The sequence below is a fragment of the Notothenia coriiceps genome, unplaced genomic scaffold (genome assembly GCF_000735185.1).
Source record: "Notothenia coriiceps isolate Sejong01 unplaced genomic scaffold, NC01 NC01_scaffold00011610, whole genome shotgun sequence".
NCBI classification, from domain to species: domain Eukaryota; kingdom Metazoa; phylum Chordata; class Actinopteri; order Perciformes; family Nototheniidae; genus Notothenia; species Notothenia coriiceps.
Genome location: NW_011344311.1, coordinates 24,021 through 41,341, shown reverse-complemented (window position 1 = coordinate 41,341; position 17,321 = coordinate 24,021). Strand labels below are relative to the sequence as shown.

The 17,321-nt window shown below is 42.1% G+C and overlaps 1 protein-coding gene across 2 annotated transcripts; it reads left to right on the top strand.

Annotated features, from left to right (window-relative positions):
• Positions 1 to 1,451: 1,451 nt before the first annotated feature.
• On the top strand, positions 1,452 to 4,623 carry LOC104946871 (zinc finger protein Gfi-1). 2 transcript variants are annotated; one of them, XM_010772771.1, is made up of 6 exons: positions 1,452 to 1,651; positions 2,198 to 2,410; positions 2,827 to 3,194; positions 3,298 to 3,435; positions 3,541 to 3,706; positions 3,851 to 4,623. In XM_010772771.1, exons 1-6 carry the CDS (start codon positions 1,540 to 1,542, stop codon positions 4,027 to 4,029), a joined length of 1,176 nt encoding a protein of 391 aa, XP_010771073.1. In that variant the 5' UTR covers positions 1,452 to 1,539; the 3' UTR covers positions 4,030 to 4,623. The 2 variants fall into 2 exon arrangements, with proteins under 2 accessions (XP_010771073.1, XP_010771072.1); XM_010772770.1 differs by having other exon boundaries at positions 2,824 to 3,194.
• The last annotated feature ends 12,698 nt before the right edge of the window (positions 4,624 to 17,321 follow it).

The following is a 17,321-nucleotide window of genomic DNA, read 5'->3' as shown; positions in this document are numbered from 1 at the left end:
TCTTTGCCTTGCGATAATCAAAGTTCCCGTCACTGCCTCACTGATTCACTCTGCACCTGCAGTGCACAGCACGCACGGCTCTTTGTACCGTGCGTAATGACGCTTCAAATGTGGCCGAACAGAAAACAAATGGTCTGTTTTGAAGCTTCTTCCTCTTGAGCAGAGCCCCAGGTAATATGAAACTGCCACCGCAGAGTGTCTGTCACTATAATGACAGCCTGCGGCCCAACTGACCACCAGACCGGGACTAAGCTCCACCAAAACCCTGCCATGTGGCCCCCTGGAGCCCGGGCTCTAATCACAATTAATATGCATTTAATGCCAAGACAATGTGAATGATTGCCATTTTTTCGTATGATATCATATTGTTAATAAGTGGAAATCCCAGCAAAAGTCCTTCCAAACCATGATGTACTGGCTGTTATTGTATTTATACGTCCCTGCCTGTACAGAGTTCGCCATCCCACCCACCCCTTTATTTTACCACTGTGCATGCAGGCTCTCAGACACCCTGGGGTGCGCCTCCGTGTTTCCTCTCCCCCTGTCAGACTGAGTAAGGCGCTGATAAGGCCTGCTGTATCAATCCTTGGAGACACGAGCCGCAGTCTGATGCGAGGTGGGGGTTTGGGGGGGGGGGCGATATCACCTATTGCCTAATCAAATAAGCTGATGATAATTGGAGAAAGGCAAAGCGGCTACATTCTGTTTCCTGTTATTAGCAACGTTTACTTAAGCACATTTTTGAGATACTTTACTTGAGTATTTGAATGTTTTGCTTCTACTCCATTACAACTCAGAAGGTTATTGGTGTACATTTACTCCCCTACATTTATTTAGTACCTTTAGTTACTTTTGCATTAATTATGTGAAATATGATCAACTGTTAAATCAGACTTTAGTTCCACCTGGAGTAAATCCACAAGCTACCCTGCAAAGTCATTCGAACTAGCTGCACCTTTACCAGCTTTGAGAACACTTTCATGATCAATCATTATAAAACATATCATATATATTATTCTGAAATGGACCAGTGTGCAGAATGATTACTTTTACTAAGTATATTTTGATGCCAATATTCTGTAGCCTATTTTTACTTGATTTGAAAGCAGGACTTGTAACAGAGTATTCCTAAACTCTGGTACTTCTACTTTTACTCGAGTACAAGATCTGAGTCCTTTTTACTCCTCTGACTATTGAGAATTTGAATCATAGGCCTATATTACCAAGAACTGCATTTGCGTTGATGTGAATCTAACAACTCCCCCCCCCCCGCGGCAGACCTGTAACCGCACTCTGCGCACTGAAACGCCGCGGGCGGATATTTCTTTGCAGACAAGTGAGCGGAGGAGTCCCTGCAGTGACACCTTTCCGCGCAACACCTGGCAGACGGGACGGCCGCAGTGCGCATGCTCTATTGTCAGGTTGGACGCTCTCTTAAAGCTCCTGACCTCGCGCCTTCCCACTAGTGTTTAGTTCAGCGCGAGCAGCAGCGGTCCCCCTTTCCACAGCTGGATTACTCTCACTCACTGCAGCCCAGAGATGCCTCGTTCCTTCATGGTGAAGAGTAAGAAGGCGCACAGCTACCACCAGCCGCGCAGGCTGGAGGAGGACTACAGCCGGCTGGACACTATACTGGCGCACATCTGCTCAGGTGTGTGCAAATGAATTCCCTGAAATACTTCACTGCGTAAAATGTGTCTTTCAATATTGCATATTTTAAGCTTAATACATTTTCCATGGCAGTATGTTAAAGTAGATGTATTATTGTAAATGTATATTAATTTATATCCCACAAATGGAAAGTGAATTAATTAAAGTATTACTTAGTTTATATTTCATTTTTTAAATGTAAATGTCGGATATTGATTAATGGTTGCTAGATCCTTATTGAGATGTCACGCTAGAGAAACATCACTTACATTTATGCAATTATGATATTTATAGTGACTCATTTCTATTCTTTTTTTGGCCTGCTGTTTTTTGAATCCTGTAACATTATAAGTTGTTGCTAGAAATAAAATAATATTGGCCTTGACATTTTGTAATTGTGCAACGCTAAAAAATATTTAAACAATTCTGCTATATTACCATTCATTTCAGTAGTTTATTAATCTCCAGTATGTTCCCAATGTTAATGAGAGATGAAATACAGTTTTCAGTGATTTTAAAGCATCAGATGCTCCCTACCTCGTCTCAGATGCTGACAGTCCGCCGTGTGAGCTCTCAGAAGCGGACCAGCTGCAGGAGGACGCCGACATGTCTGCGGACAGGTACGGCCTTTCCCCGGACTCTCACCTGGCGGACGCCGCAGATTTCTCCCCGAAGTCCCCGCTGAGCTGCGCCGACAGTCTGTGCGGCTCCCCGGAATATGAGGACTACTGGAGGCCTCCGTCCCCCTCTGCATCCCCGGGTACACACCTTACACACTTGTATATATCATTTAACTTTTTAAACACAATTGTAAACCATGATACAGTACAACCTGATTAGTTAGTATGATCAAAATCCCTAACAAGTAATGTTTTTAACGTTTAACTTCAGAGAGAACATTTTTCGTTTTTCATGATCACATTGTATAATATATACAAATACAATAAGTATTACTTAATTAACTCGGCTACTTTAAAGATGCTTTTATGATGTGAGTGAATGTGTCTATTTGTAAAGATGGAAATGTGTATTGTGGTCTTGAAATAACTTTGACAATTCTCCATTGATTTATTATAGTGCACCCAGTAGCGTCAGATATTAGGGTCATCATCAGGGAATTATCTTCTCCCCATCGACCTGCTGTCATTAAACGTTCATCTCCTCCCTCTCCAGCAGACTCAGAGAAGTCCATGTCTCCTCTGGTGGATGAGACGCAGCCCTTCTCCGTTCCTTTCCGGCCGTACGCCTGGAGCAGCTTCCCGGGGCCCGGGCTGAGGCCGCCGCTGCTGCAGCAGAGCCTCCACCCCGGTCTGGAGGTGGACAGGGGCCCGGCGGCGCTGGGCTTCTACGGGGACCGGAGCAGCCACCCGGCGCTGTATGCAGAGAGGAGTCTGGGAGAGGAGGCTTACAGGAGGCACGCGGCGGCTCTGCTGTTTCCGGAGGGCGGCCTGCACGGGAAGAGCCACAGCGCGAAGGCCCCGGCTGACCTGCTGTGCTCCAGCCTTATCCTCAACGGGGCTTTCAAGTGCATCAAGTGCAGTAAGGTGAGGATGGAGATGGAATTATTTATAGAACACTAACAACTTCACTATGTTGTTATTTCCAACAACTTCAATGCCTTATTTCGTTCTTTCTTTTCACCACCAGGTGTTTTCTACTCCGCACGGTCTGGAGGTCCATGTCCGCAGATCGCACAGCGGCACTCGGCCGTATGCGTGCGACATCTGCGGTAAAACCTTCGGACACTCAGTCAGCCTGGAGCAACATAAAGCCGTGCACTCTCAGGTAACTTCAACCTTAAAAACCGCATCCTGCGTGTTGCACCTTCTCATGCTGTTTTGAGATTGAGGGTGTTGGCTTCCTGAAATCATTACGCTTCTGCCGTTTCAGGAAAGAAGTTTCGACTGCAAGATATGCGGTAAAAGTTTTAAGAGGTCGTCGACTCTGTCTACGCACCTGCTCATCCACTCCGACACCCGGCCGTACCCCTGCCAGTACTGCGGGAAGAGGTTCCACCAGAAGTCAGACATGAAGAAACACACGTTCATCCACACAGGCAAGTGCAGAAAGGAAGGATGAATTGGTTGGAACGTCCAGGTTTCTTAAATAATCTGTGCGTAAAAGTTCGGAAAATGCATGATATAATTTAGCTGTGTTCAATTAAAATAACACTCAACTTATACGTTTACTTTGATTTTAGGTGAGAAACCACACAAATGCCAGGTGTGTGGGAAAGCGTTCAGTCAGAGCTCCAACCTCATCACGCACAGCAGGAAACACACCGGCTACAAACCCTTCTCCTGCGACCTGTGCGGGAAAGGTTTCCAGAGGAAGGTGGATCTGAGGAGGCACAAGGAGACACAGCACGGACTGAAGTGAAGAGACCTCTGAACACCATGTCTTCAATCATTATTCTTCAAAAGAGTGAGGACATCTGACAGACATTTCAAGTTCGCCTTTTTTCAGAATGGCTGCAGTTTGAGGACATTTCTTGGATCAATTTGATCTTCTTTGTAAATGTGAAAGTGCATTGGAAATATGTATAGTATTTATTTATTTTATTAAAGAAAAAAGGTATATGTTTCACTAAATAAGCCTTCTTCTGACGGATTTCAAATGAGAGGATTCAAACACTAACTAGCAGGTTGTTCTAAAAAACCGGAAAACCAGAGATAAGCATGTGAACTGTGAGAAATGCAGATATGATTAAATAAATGTATCATGTTTGTTATGTCGACAAATCAGCTTAATTTAACCCAAAATATGAGTGCCCCCACAAACCGGATTACGATAGGCCGCACAGATGAAAATCTGCGCCTCTCCAAAAAAGAGCCGAGGCACTTTGTTGTCAGTGAGACATGCTGGCACAACAGCCTCATTGAGGGATTTCATCAACAAGAGGGTTATTCGGAGTTAAAAACGAAGCTTCTCATGTTTCCATTTTGCACTATTTATTGTCAGAATGAACTTCTTTGTCGTGAACGAATAAACTTATTTCCTATAATTTGATTCTCTTGTTGTTGATGATAAAATCATAAAGTGCAATACAAACTTTAAATGAACGATATTGGTAAATCTCCAGAACTTGGGATTTTCTTTATTATAATTATAATTAAAGCAGAATCAAAAGGCCTTCCTCAGCACAATAAACCTGCTGCTGCCGTGATTGTGATTGCCCAGAGGCCACCACGGCTCCTGTTTGTTTTGACCATGCAGCCCGGTGTTTAGACCCCAAACACTGAGCACACTGAACCGCTAACCAGATGCGTGTTACCCTCATGACTGCTGTTTACAAATAAGAGGGAGAAGAAAGAGAAAAACCGTTTTGTCAGGAAGCTGGCAGCAGCTGTGATCCACAGAGGGATTTCTGCGGGGATGGAGTTAGAAATAGTTTGTAAGACTTTGATGGTGATAAGAAACGGATCTAATCCGAGGCCTCTGAGTGGATCACAGGAAATGAGTAATTACAGGCAGAAATCAATCATTAAGACTTTGATATTAAAGGGGACCGATGAAAGAAAGTGTTTTTTTATGGACAGTGACTTAAATAAAGGCGGGGTAATAATGACTTCCATTGACTTACCATTATAAGTCATATATGAAACAAATAATCAGTTTATTAGATGAGCATTTTACATATACCATTATTATATGGTGTTAATTTATGTAGATTGAAAACTTAAAGGCAGACAGTTTAAACAATGAAAATAACATTCATCAGCAATGTGAAATACAAATAAAAAAACGGATTTCAGGGTACACATCACCCACAAATAGAACATCTATCCGTTAGTCAATACTTCTCTTCATATTAATTTACATACCATTGTACATCCACATGTATACACTGTATATGTATATTGTATATTTAGGCAGAATATAGTATATCTATTCACCCCCCCTCAGTCATCTATATATTATGTCTTCTCCCTGCATATATGTGTACCCTCTCCTCCCATTTCAAACTGTCTCATTAATAAGATGAATAATAATATAATGGAGAGGGGGAGATATACATTTACTTGTATATAACCTCCATTTTGTTTTGCCTTTTTGCTTTATACTTAAGTCATAAAAATGCAGTTAGGTGTGGTAATAATGACTGTCATCATTTGATTCTTTCACCGTTTCGTCTTTCAAAGTAGAAGATAAAGAGGAACAATCAGTTAGTCGCCTTCCTTCAACATTGATTGAAATCACTGACTCACAAAGATTCTTTATGCCTCACTTCCCCCAAAATCATACAACATCCAGGCCTGCGAAAATACTGAATATTTTAAACCCCCAGATGAACAGACTGGAGGAGAACAGGAAGAGGCGAGCTCATTTCAAGCACAACTTAATGGAGCTGTGCACCTCTGAGCTTCAGCATGCTGCAGTGAGAGAGTCACGGCATTTCATTAATCTGCAACTTCATCTGCAACAACTTCTAATTTAAAATGACATGTGAAGAGAGGGGCTTGTAATAGATGTGCAGTTTCTAAATGAAATCACCAATGTCACCGATACAAGCTTTCAGGTCATGGGATAATGGCCAAAACATTTTTCTCAAAAACCTTGTAATGGTAGAGATCACAGATAGGACTGCTCTGTGTAACATTATAATTCTAGGGATGCACGATGACACTACTGATACCGGAAGACAAAGGGTTCAAATCAAATATTAGCATCGGAGGAATACATATCTCCTCTGAAATGTTACATTAGACAAAATATTCACATATTAACCTGTAACCTAAATTGAAATAGTTTCCTTATTTTGAAACTCATCTCCCGCTGCCATCATGATAGGCGCACAATGTTCTTTTCCACCACAGGAAAGACTCATTTCTGACCAATAAGGAGACAATAAATATGTGTTTCCATATTGGCTCAAATTAGTTGGAAGATTGGGACGATAATCAAATAATGTACATAGAGATTATTCCTGTATTTTTTATAATCAGGCTTTACAGTATATCTAACTAAACTTCCTTTTCAAGTCACTCGTGTTAGGATATTCACAATTATCCCGATCATTTAAATTCACTATAAGTTTGCCATTAAGTGCCTTTAACATGACATTACATGTCACTTGTTAGACGCTTTTATCCAAAGCGACTCAATACTGTGGACAATCCCCACAGGACCAATTGGGGATGAAGTGTCTCAGAGACACAACGACATGCTGACTGCAGTGGGACTCGAACTTGCTATCCCCTGATTCCAAGTCCCAAACTACCCACTGAGCCACAGCCACCCTCTGAAGCAGCCTGAAGCAGCTGCCCGACCATGACCTTATAAAGTAACGGGCGGTGGGTAACTTCAGGTGTGTTTCTCAGACACCAGCTGAACTTTAGCCATCAACCTCCCATCACAACTCTCTGTAGGTGACTGAGCAGCGGCTTGTTATTGTGTCTGGAGGTATTGCAGGATCCCCTCTGAGTCGCTCCTTAAAGCACGATCACAGAGGAGCTTTCCAACAGAAATCTCCAAAACGAGCCATTAGGCTGGCAAGATTTGCCTCCAAGGGCACGGCAGATATTTTAAAGCATTACCCCACTGCCCCAAGGCATATGAAATATGAATAGAAGACGGCTCGATCGATCGGAGTGGGCGAGTAATCAGAGCGTTGCAGTCTGAGGCTCAAATCTAGGCCTGCGTCTCCGTCCGTAAGTGCACACACTCAAGAAAGCACACACATCTGTGCACACACAACCGCACATGCATATACCCAGAGGTAATCCTTTTCTATGACATATTTGTGCAATTAGAAAGTTCAGGGTCAGGGTTTTGTGGTTTTTGGAGGATTCCTTATTAATATGAAATTAAACATGAATAATAAAAGAGAGATTTCTAGAGACACACTATGCTGTTCTGTTTGAACAAGATGGATGATTTCTCAATCTGGACTTCATTTATTATGAGTTTTGATGTCAGAGAGACTGCAGAAAATAATGTTGTACGTAAAATGGAACAAAATGACACTTCAACATTGTTGGGGAAAACACCACAGCTCCATCTCCTGACTTACAAACATGGAGAACCTCCTCGCTAAAAAAGAGGGATCCAGATCTCGTCCCAAACAGCTGACAAGAGTGAATATCTGGAATCAGCAACATCTGGTGAACGGTCAGATTGTACTTTCCATGAGAGAGCACCATGTGGAGAGAGCTAATGTGATTGTTTCCCTGAGGGCGACAGACCTGCTGTGTATATTGTAATAATAATGTGCTATTTGCTCTCACGCTCTCATCAGCACATTTCACACAGGTTAGACAGGTTACAAAGAGAGATAACCTGAGAGAGATCCAGGATTTCTAAGCTCTCAGAGCCAAAGCACTGATTAGTGTGTTAGATGCACTTTTAATGTAGGGAACCTTCTGCGTCAGAGAGACTCTCCTGCTCACCTGTCCCCTGCCTTGGCGACTGACACGCCACCTAAAGCTGGGACAGATGAAGAGAGGCAGGGCACATATAGGACATGGCTCTTTTGTTGCAGAGGCTTATTCATTATTCACCTGATCTGAAAAACAGACTGCAAACCAACTGCACAGCTGTCATTGAGCAACAAGGCGTAGACACAAATTATTCATGACTCGGCGAAGAAAAGGCAGCAGAATGAGAGGAAAATAATAACAAGAGACATCAGCGAGGCGGCTGACAGGCCTAACGCGTGTGGGGGGGGCTTCCTGCTGCAGTGCCAGCCGCGGCTATACACACGTCCCTCGACACACTTAACACACCATGTGCACTTTGACATACAGCAATTAATCTGAACAGCTTATTCGTTTGAGAACATTGTTTGTATTACAGAATGATCATGTGTTTAGTCGCGCACATTCATAGAAAAGTTTGTCCCATTTTGAACGGAAGCATCCATCCATCCAACTTCATCTTTGGGAGGTTGGGAGCTGGTCCAGTGTTCCAGCACCCTAAAGTATACTTTTCTGGGGAGGCCGAGTAATCTGGGGCCCATGTAGAACTTCTAAGGTACTGTCCCCAACTTCTACGAGACTAGTCATCCATGACTGTCCCTGAACACCCAGAGCCTTCAGCATTTCTACACAGATCTCATCAACACCTGGGGTTTTGTCACTGGGAAGTTCTTTAACTCCTCAGTGACCTTCTCCTGGAGAATGATGTTGACCCACCCCCATTCTCCAACTCTTCCTCGACCATAGAGGGAGGGTTTGTTGTCGGTTCGGGAGTTCCTGAAAGTGTTCCCTTGAGGCACCTAAGACCATGAGACCACAGCTCCCGGCAGCATGTTCTGGAATGGAGGCTTTGAACATCGCCCACTCTGGTTCGATGGCCCCAGCCTTCACAGGGATACTAGGAAAGCTCTACTGGAGTTGAAAGGCTACCGGACTGGGTCCTCCTCCAGTCTTCCCAGACGGTAGTTTTTGTGAACCAAAGCGTCTACAGATTAAATCCACACTTAATATATTATCATCCAAAGTTAGGTATGAAACTAAATGAATAACTTGTTTTGGCTGCAAGGGACTTCCATTTGTCACTTGATTGGGAATTATAATTAGCTGAGATTCAATGTAATTCAAATGACAGGTCGATACCTTCAAATAGGGCCTAATGACCTTACATCAGAATCTAAAACAGATAGGTAATCCTATTCTCAACCCTTAACATGTCCTATCATGCTGTAGCTTCAAAGTGAGGCCATTATAATCTTATCGAAATACCTTAGACTAGCTAGACATGGGATTATATTGTTTGGCCTTTCTTCTTTGGTTAGAGATTATTTAAAAATATTATCTTATTTGAGGTTTGCTGTCTTTTAATGCCTTATAAGGTCAAAATGAAGTTTATTGCAGAAAGGTTTCACATACAAGAAATATGCCAAAACTAACTATGCTTTTTGTAACAATGCAAGAAGGGGGAGAATACCATTGTCTTATATTTTTACAATATTTTTATCATGAATGTCAGTGTGATGGTCGACTGTTTTGACTTTGTGTTGAAAAGCCCAACATAATATGAAACATTCATGGAGGCCAATGCAGGCCTGAGTGTGTGTGTGTGTGTGTGTGTGTGTGTGTGTGTGTGTGTGTGTGTGTGTGTGTGTGTGTGTTTGGGGGTGGACAGTGTTGTTGTTTTCAGTTTTCAGACCTGTTTATAATGGCGTGTCCCAAGGTGTGTGTGCGTGCGTGTGTGTGATTCTAAAGCCATGACCCCCCCCCCCCACACACACACACACACACAGGTCATATCAGAAAAAGGTGTAGGCCAAATGAGAGCCGACATCTTTCTCCAGCCGCCCTGAAAGCTTTCCATTAGCCGGGCTCTGTTCTGAGGGTATGGGGCCCTGAACAGCATGAGTCCATGGGGGACCGCTGCTGGCGTGTGGGGGCTGCCTGGGATGGGGACCCACAGGTTTGATTAAAGAAGGGCGGGGAGGGGAGGGGGGGTTGGGAAGGCTGTCCATTCATTTAAAGACATGTTTATCCGGTTCATTTAGCATTACATATCACTAGACAATTTGGATGTGAGCTGTCACTCAGGAACAGAAAGGCTGCTCTGCTGCCGCTCACTCAGAGTGTGTGTGTGTGTGTGTGTGTGTGTGTGTGTGTGTGTGTGCGTGCGTGCGTGCGTGTGTGTGTGTTTCACACTGCTCCATGGATGGTTTTACACAAATCATTTTATATTCTGTATAAAAGAACCTGTGTTCAATCCTTTTACCATCTCTGCTCTCGTCTTGTTTGCCTGGTTTCGCCTTTAATCTGAAGTCATGTCTAATAACATATGAATCCTGAAGGTGACATTAAAAGGATCTTCTAAGGCTAAAAGGCTTGATAACAAAGTATTCTATTCTCTCGAGGGGACAGAAAACAGATGAAAATTAAATCTTATGAACACAAGTGACAAGAAAGAGAGCTGTGTAGCCTTTTAGTGTGCAGATGAAATTCTTGTTCTCCAGTAAAAGGTTTGACATGGCTGTGAATGTGATGTGTGGGATGTAAAGCTGAAAGACCTGCACACATCCTATGCTATACCGTTAATGCGAGAATAAGAACAACTGTGCATGAAGAATCAGAAGAGAAACTCGTAGGAACGCTCAGATTTGTACTTTTCTCTATTTAATCTTTCATCAGATGTATTTTATTAAATTAAAAGGTTTTTAAACATTTGTATACATCTTGAAGTAAGGAACTCAAAAAGTGTGCTTTAATGTAACATTTGTGACCTGATCAACAGAAACATCCTCCCTAATGTCAAAGAGAAACAGGGGGATCCATGGGGGATCTGAAGATCAAAGAGATGATCAATCTCACTCTGATAGGCAGATTATTATTATTATATATAATCTCACTCAGATTATTAGAATGTTAAATCATTATCGTGAAACAAAAAGAACATTTTTTTTCTTCTATTATTTAAATAAAATGAAAGATGTAAAGAAAGATAAATACAAACTGTGATTGCCTACATTCTGTCACACATCTTCAAATGTTGAACCTAACCAGTTCAAATGGCCTTTTCCTTTCATTTTTATTTTCATAATCTGTAAAGAAATATGAATCAACAATTGTAATTATGAAGAATAAGAAGTATATATTTAAATGTGTAAATGTTAGAATTGAAGAGGTTGAATGTCAGCTAAGGAAAAGCAATCATAAACCACCAGGAATGGATCATTTCAATGTTCAACTTCTTAGTTCCTAATGTTATTGCTGAGCTTCCCGATTTGAATGAATTAACTAATGAGTGTATTAAACAGAAATGTTTATTAGAAAGCTAGGCTTGCAACAACGTGGGCATACAACTGACCAAATAAGAATTGCAATATACTATTGATGTGAAAGGTCTGATGATTAATACAATTCTGCCGTTATTCAATTCATCAAGAATTGAATAAAGTTCTTTGATTATTTGCTAACTGTGAGAGATTGCAAGAACAAATAAAGTTTTCTTCAAGAATTGAAGGTCATGCGGGTGATTCATTGATATATTAAATATATACATTTTGGGGATGAAGTCTACTCTAACTTAGTAACTTAATATTTGAAATCCCTTTGTGTTTGTTTGTCCGTGACAAAAAGCCTTGTTAAAATGACTGTGGTTGAATGCAGTAATAAATCATAGGGTGTCTTTGCCTGAATAAACAAAGCATGTACAGCACAAGGAGATTGTAGCCAACATGTAAATGAACTAGTAAGACGTGTTAAAACAGAGGAATGCTTAGTGCCTTCAACCGGTAGCCTCTTTCAGAACACAACACCAGGACATATGCCAACCTTAACCAGGCCCAGCTAGGAATCTTTCTACAAGATGCATAAGATCCATTTCACCAATGACCTAGCCATGCATGTGCCTGTATCTAAATAGCTAAGAGAGAGCGAGGCGAGGAAGATCTATAAGGAGCCCACAGCAGGAGGAAGGAGAACAAAATGACAAAGATTTATTCTCAGCCATGATCAAATATTTATGCTGAGGCATTCAAGTAAAGTTACTTTTTGTGTTCTGATTTAATGAATGATTTGAGCAGTGGCAGTGCTGGGAGGCACAGATGCTGGGTTTGCTGAAGCCTGTGCTAATGCCCATTCAGGGGTCTGTGTGGTCATGTGTCAGACTGCAGCAGGATCAAAGCAGAGTAATGCCATGGTGGGATCACAGCAGAGGAGTAGGATGGTAAGTACTTCAGCAGCCCCAGAGGCCTACAGTGGGACAAGGCTGGGGAAGAGGAAGCCAGAGAGGGGGAATCATTACTTCATGCATAGGTCCTCTTTGTTGAGAGACCCTGCTGGTCAAATGATGTTTTCCACAACAATCTATTTTATCCATGAAAAGTGACTGAATTGTTTGCTCACATTAAAACCATATCATTAACCCAACACCTTGAAATCGTTTTATCACATAATCTCCCCCATTAGAGATGAGCCACAAAAGGCCTACGTTGGGTGGGATTGATCCAAAATGACAAAGCCACAGTGAAAGGAAATGGATCCCGGCAGTGACTCTCCCATTCTCCCTCTGGCGTCCTCTGAAACATTAATGATCCCAAGCTGAATCTGATCTGGCCTTCTTTACTCACTGCTTCATCTCAACTCACTATCTGCACAATATTCACTTAGCACCATCACAAATACATACAAAGGAAATGTTTGTTCATTCCATATAAAAACATCTTGAATCCTAAGCATCTTCTAGAACTTTAACCACAATTAAAATGTAGGTTAAAAGTAGACACTACAGGTAAATAAATAAGTTTATCAATTTAACTAATCAATATCACCATGATATTTCACCGGTTGATCACTTAAATGAAGTCAATCATTTTTGATATGACAAGTTTTTCTGAAAATAGATTTGTAAGAATTGTTGACATATTAGTATCAAATATTTATACTGAGAGGGTTTATTTGATGTGTATGACTACATAAATAAATACAAATATACTGTCAACAGCCATTAAAAAAATAGGAATAATAAATAAAATGGTGGATGAATCAGGCTATGAATGAAATATAACCAACACTCATAATATGAAGAAAATAGAGGAATAAACCTGGACAGTCTGATGCCACACACGGCATCTATTGCACGTCTGTCCGTCCTGGGAGAGGGATCCCTCCTCTGTTGCTCTCCCTGAGGTTTCTCCCATTTTTCCCTTTAAACTGTGGGTTTTCTCTGGAAGTTTTTCCTTGTACGATGTGAGGGTCTAAGGACAGAGGGTGTCGTATTGTCATACTGATATTCTGTACAAACTGTGAAGTCCACTGAGACAAATGTAACATTTGTGATATTGGGCTGTATAAATAAACATTGATTGATTGATTGATGTCTGTAAGCGCTGCTGAAGCGGAGATTCATTGCTAAGAGTAGAACAAGTGTGCTTATAGTAATCATGACATTTCCATTTACAGTTATGTCAAATTTACGAACACACAAAACAGTCAGACAAAGCAAGTCAAATAAACACCTGTGTGTTTTAAAAGTGTCTTGTCATTATTCTGTAAGAAGACATGTTATGGAAGAAAAATAACTAAACATCGTACATTTGACCAGAGTGTCTGTGTCAAGGGATCACAAAATAAATACAAATAATATAATAGAAGTATAAAGAAACTGAAGATAAGTGGCCTTCATAACTAGTAGCAAAACAAAAGATTCCACATGAATGTTAAGTGTGTAAATTCAAAGAAGGGTCTGGCCAAATGACCTGAAGGAAGCTGTGAGTGCGCACAATGTGCCTGGAGACGTCTGTGGCAGGTGAAATTGAAATTCTAACACTTGAGTGCACACTTAAACGGATAAAGGGAGTTTAGAAAAAAAAGCTAAAAGCCTCCATCACTTCTAAACAAGACATTGGTACCCCAAACACAGTGTGTCAGCATCTTTAAACACCGGAAAGAAGGGGAGATGACAGAATCGTTTTGACAGCCAGTTCACATGTAACATCTCCGATTCATCTACCTTGGGGAGTTGCTGGGCAGTTCTTCCCCGCTGCCGGAGGAAAACGGGCCCGTGTGTGATAGCAGAGTGGGCAGGGCTAAGCTTGTGCACCGCGCCACTTATTGATCAGTCAGACAGGGTGTCAGTCTCCGCAGCCCAGAGATACAGTGGCCAAGCAGCAGTTTTCTGTGTCTATTAAGGCGTCCGCTCTGTGTGTATTGATTGGGAACAACGCGACACTGGGAATTGTCATCAAAATGCCGATTTACAAAAGGTTGAGCAGGCGGTAGTGAAGTCTGCACGGTCCAGGCAGTATGGATTTGTTCATGCCGTTCCCCAGCGGTGCTGGATAGCACACAGATGCTGCAGCTCAGGAAACACTGAGGCGTCCGGCCGGGCCTTTGTCTCGCCCTGGGAGCTTCCACCTCACGGTACACGGGTACACACAGCAGCTTTACGCTATGTTGATAGATGGGAAAAGGCTGGACTACATTACGGCAACAGCCTCAGCAAGAGCACAAACAAATGTTCACTAAACACACTCACACACTCAGACTACACCCATGCAGCCCCTCCCTGCAATTGTTTGCTACAGGGGCAAAGCTTTTACAAAAAGGGGCCAAGGTCAAGATTCCCCCTTGTGAGGCCACCATCTCCATTAGCTCTCAGTTCACTGGGGTATCTCTCCCCCTGAAGGTATCAAGATATTCTAGACTTGGTTTGGACTGGCATCATCAGTGAGAGAAGAAGAAAAAGAAGACACAAGTGAAATGAGCTCCACCTCGCGAAGTCTACTAACTTCTAGCCATGCAGATACTGTAGTTCAAGTTTCATCTATTTAAGGTGTTGAGATGTCTGACTTTAGATTAGTGCTACCACATGGTTACAAATCTTTGACAACACAGATGAGTTATTATCACCAAAAGGCAGGCCTTTGTCTGTCTGTGTGTCTGTCTGTGTGTCTATGTGTCTGTTTGTGTCTCTGTGTCTCTGTGTCTGTGTGTCTGTGTGTCTGTCTGTCTGTCTGTCTGTCTGTCTGTCTGTCTGTGTGTGTGTCTGTCTGTGTGTCTGTCTGTCTGTCTTCAGAGACAGCTGGAAAAATCTGTCTGTCTGTCTGTCTGTCTGTCTGTCTGTCTGTCTGTCTGTCTGTCTGTCTGTCTGTCTGTCTGTCTGTCTCTGTCTGTCTGTCTGTCTGTCTGTCTGTCTGTCTGTCTGTCTGTCTGTCTGTCTGTCTGTCTGTCTGTCTGTCTGTCTGTCTGTCTGTCTCTCTGTCTGTCTCTCTGTCTGTCTTTCTGTGTGTCTGTCTTTCTGTCTGTCGGTCTGTCTGTCTGTCTGTCTGTCTGTCTGTCTCTGTCTGTCTGTCTCTGTCTGTCTGTCTGTGTGTCTGTCTGTCTGTCTCTCTGTCTGTGTGTCTGTGTGTCTGTGTGTCTGTGTGTCTGTCTCTCTGTGTGTCTGTCTGTCTGTCTGTCTCTATGTGTGTCTGTGTGTCTGTCTGTCTGTCTCTCTGTGTGTCTGTCTGTCTGTCTCTCTCTGTCTGTCTGTCTGTCTGTCTGCAGCAACTCTCTGGGCCCATCAGCATCCAAGAGAGGAGTATGGAAATAAAACTGCAGATGATACAGTTCAAGATTTTCAGCAACAACTAAGGCCACTGTGTTTGATTGAATATGAAGGAGGGTTCAGCAGTCACTGAAAGAGATTTTCACAAAAGTGTGAATCAGTGCTCAACAACTGGAGGACCTTTAGCATAAAGACAGACAGGATGTAACTCTTGGTGTTTACATGAGAATATAACAACAATAAAGACTTGTGCAAAACATGAAATACTAAAACATCAATCTGTGAGGACCTTAAGGAAAATCAGCTAATAAAATATGATGCAATGACATCAATGAAATGACCTAACATAATGTAACGTAGTTGTATCAGCTACTTAAATCAGATAACATAAAGGGGGCTTTCTGATTAGCTTGTGTGTTTTCATGCATAACAACATTACAACAACAACAACTTTTGATGAGGATATTTGTGCTTGGTGTTTGAATGCAAGTATTTAACTTGTTATTTAACATTGTGTGGTATTTACTACTGAATTCCAAATAAAACCATGACATCTTTACATGTATTATAATCGATGGATCGAATAGTGAAGAAGCAATCACAAGGCAAATCTAGATGTTATACAAAATATCTTAAAATCAAATTCATGTGCCTGGCTGAGAAAGCAGCAGTGCAGCAGGAGCGGGCCCCGAGGGAGGGGCCCTAAACATGGCAGTTTTTCTGGACAAGCACGGCGGGGCCGGGGGAGGCTCTGGGCAGACTGTGGATGGGGGGGGCAGCCTGGATAAATAGCTCACTTAGAACCTCTTGCTCTCTAAGAGGTCACCAAGGAGATATGGGAGGGAAAGGGGAAATGTGGAGACTTTATCTGCTCTCACAGGATGGCTGCCTGTTTGTATAATACATAAGTGCTGCTCTAGCAATGATACAGTCAATCTCATTCCTTTCCTCTTGATCAAAAAACAAACGTATTCCACTGTATCTTGTGTTACGATACGATATACTTTATTGTCCCCGTAAGGAAATTTGTTCTGGACTCCGTCCTGCAGTTCCGCATACATGTACATATACAAACATAGTGGACATTAAGAGACATTACAAATATCATCAGTCATACATCGTTTGAACAAACACAATACACAGACGCACATACTGACAATGGCGACCTATTGCACAACCCTCATGGCCAACATTTAAAAAGTACATTTCATTCAATTTGACTACATTTCATTTCATGTGAATGTTAAGAAGCTTAATGGACATAGGTTGAGTGCTTATAGCGGTTCAGCCTGCTCTTGGGAACCCTGAATCTTCTACCAGAAGGTAGGAGCTGGAATTCTGGGTGGAGTATCTGGGTGGGATCAGACACCATTTGTTTTGCCTGTCTGATAGTGGACTGCTCGTATATGTTTTGGAGAGATGGGTGTTTTTTAACCCCCATCATTTTCATAGCAGTCTGTACCAGGCGAGCGATCTGTGACTTTGACTGCACTGTTAAGTTACCATACCATGCAGTAATACCATACCTCATGATGCTCTCCAACATTGCATGATAGAACAGTAACATGAACTTCTGCTGTTCTATTAGAATATATCAACAAATAATAAGCTACAAAACATAGACAAGTACATTTAAAAATGATAAACTGTGATCCTAGCTCATCTATTGGAGCTTGGAATTTTACCAGAACCATCCAGCAAATGAAATATAAATGGAAATG

Coding starts and splice junctions, on each gene's coding strand:
- LOC104946871 (XM_010772770.1), top strand. CDS start 1,540: ATGCCTCGTTCCTTCATGGTGAAGAGTAAGAAGGCGCACAGCTACCAC. Junction 1,652..2,197: donor ACTGGCGCACATCTGCTCAG/GTGTGTGCAAAT, acceptor ACCTCGTCTCAG/ATGCTGACAGTCCGCCGTGT. Junction 3,707..3,850: donor ACACACGTTCATCCACACAG/GCAAGTGCAGAA, acceptor CTTTGATTTTAG/GTGAGAAACCACACAAATGC.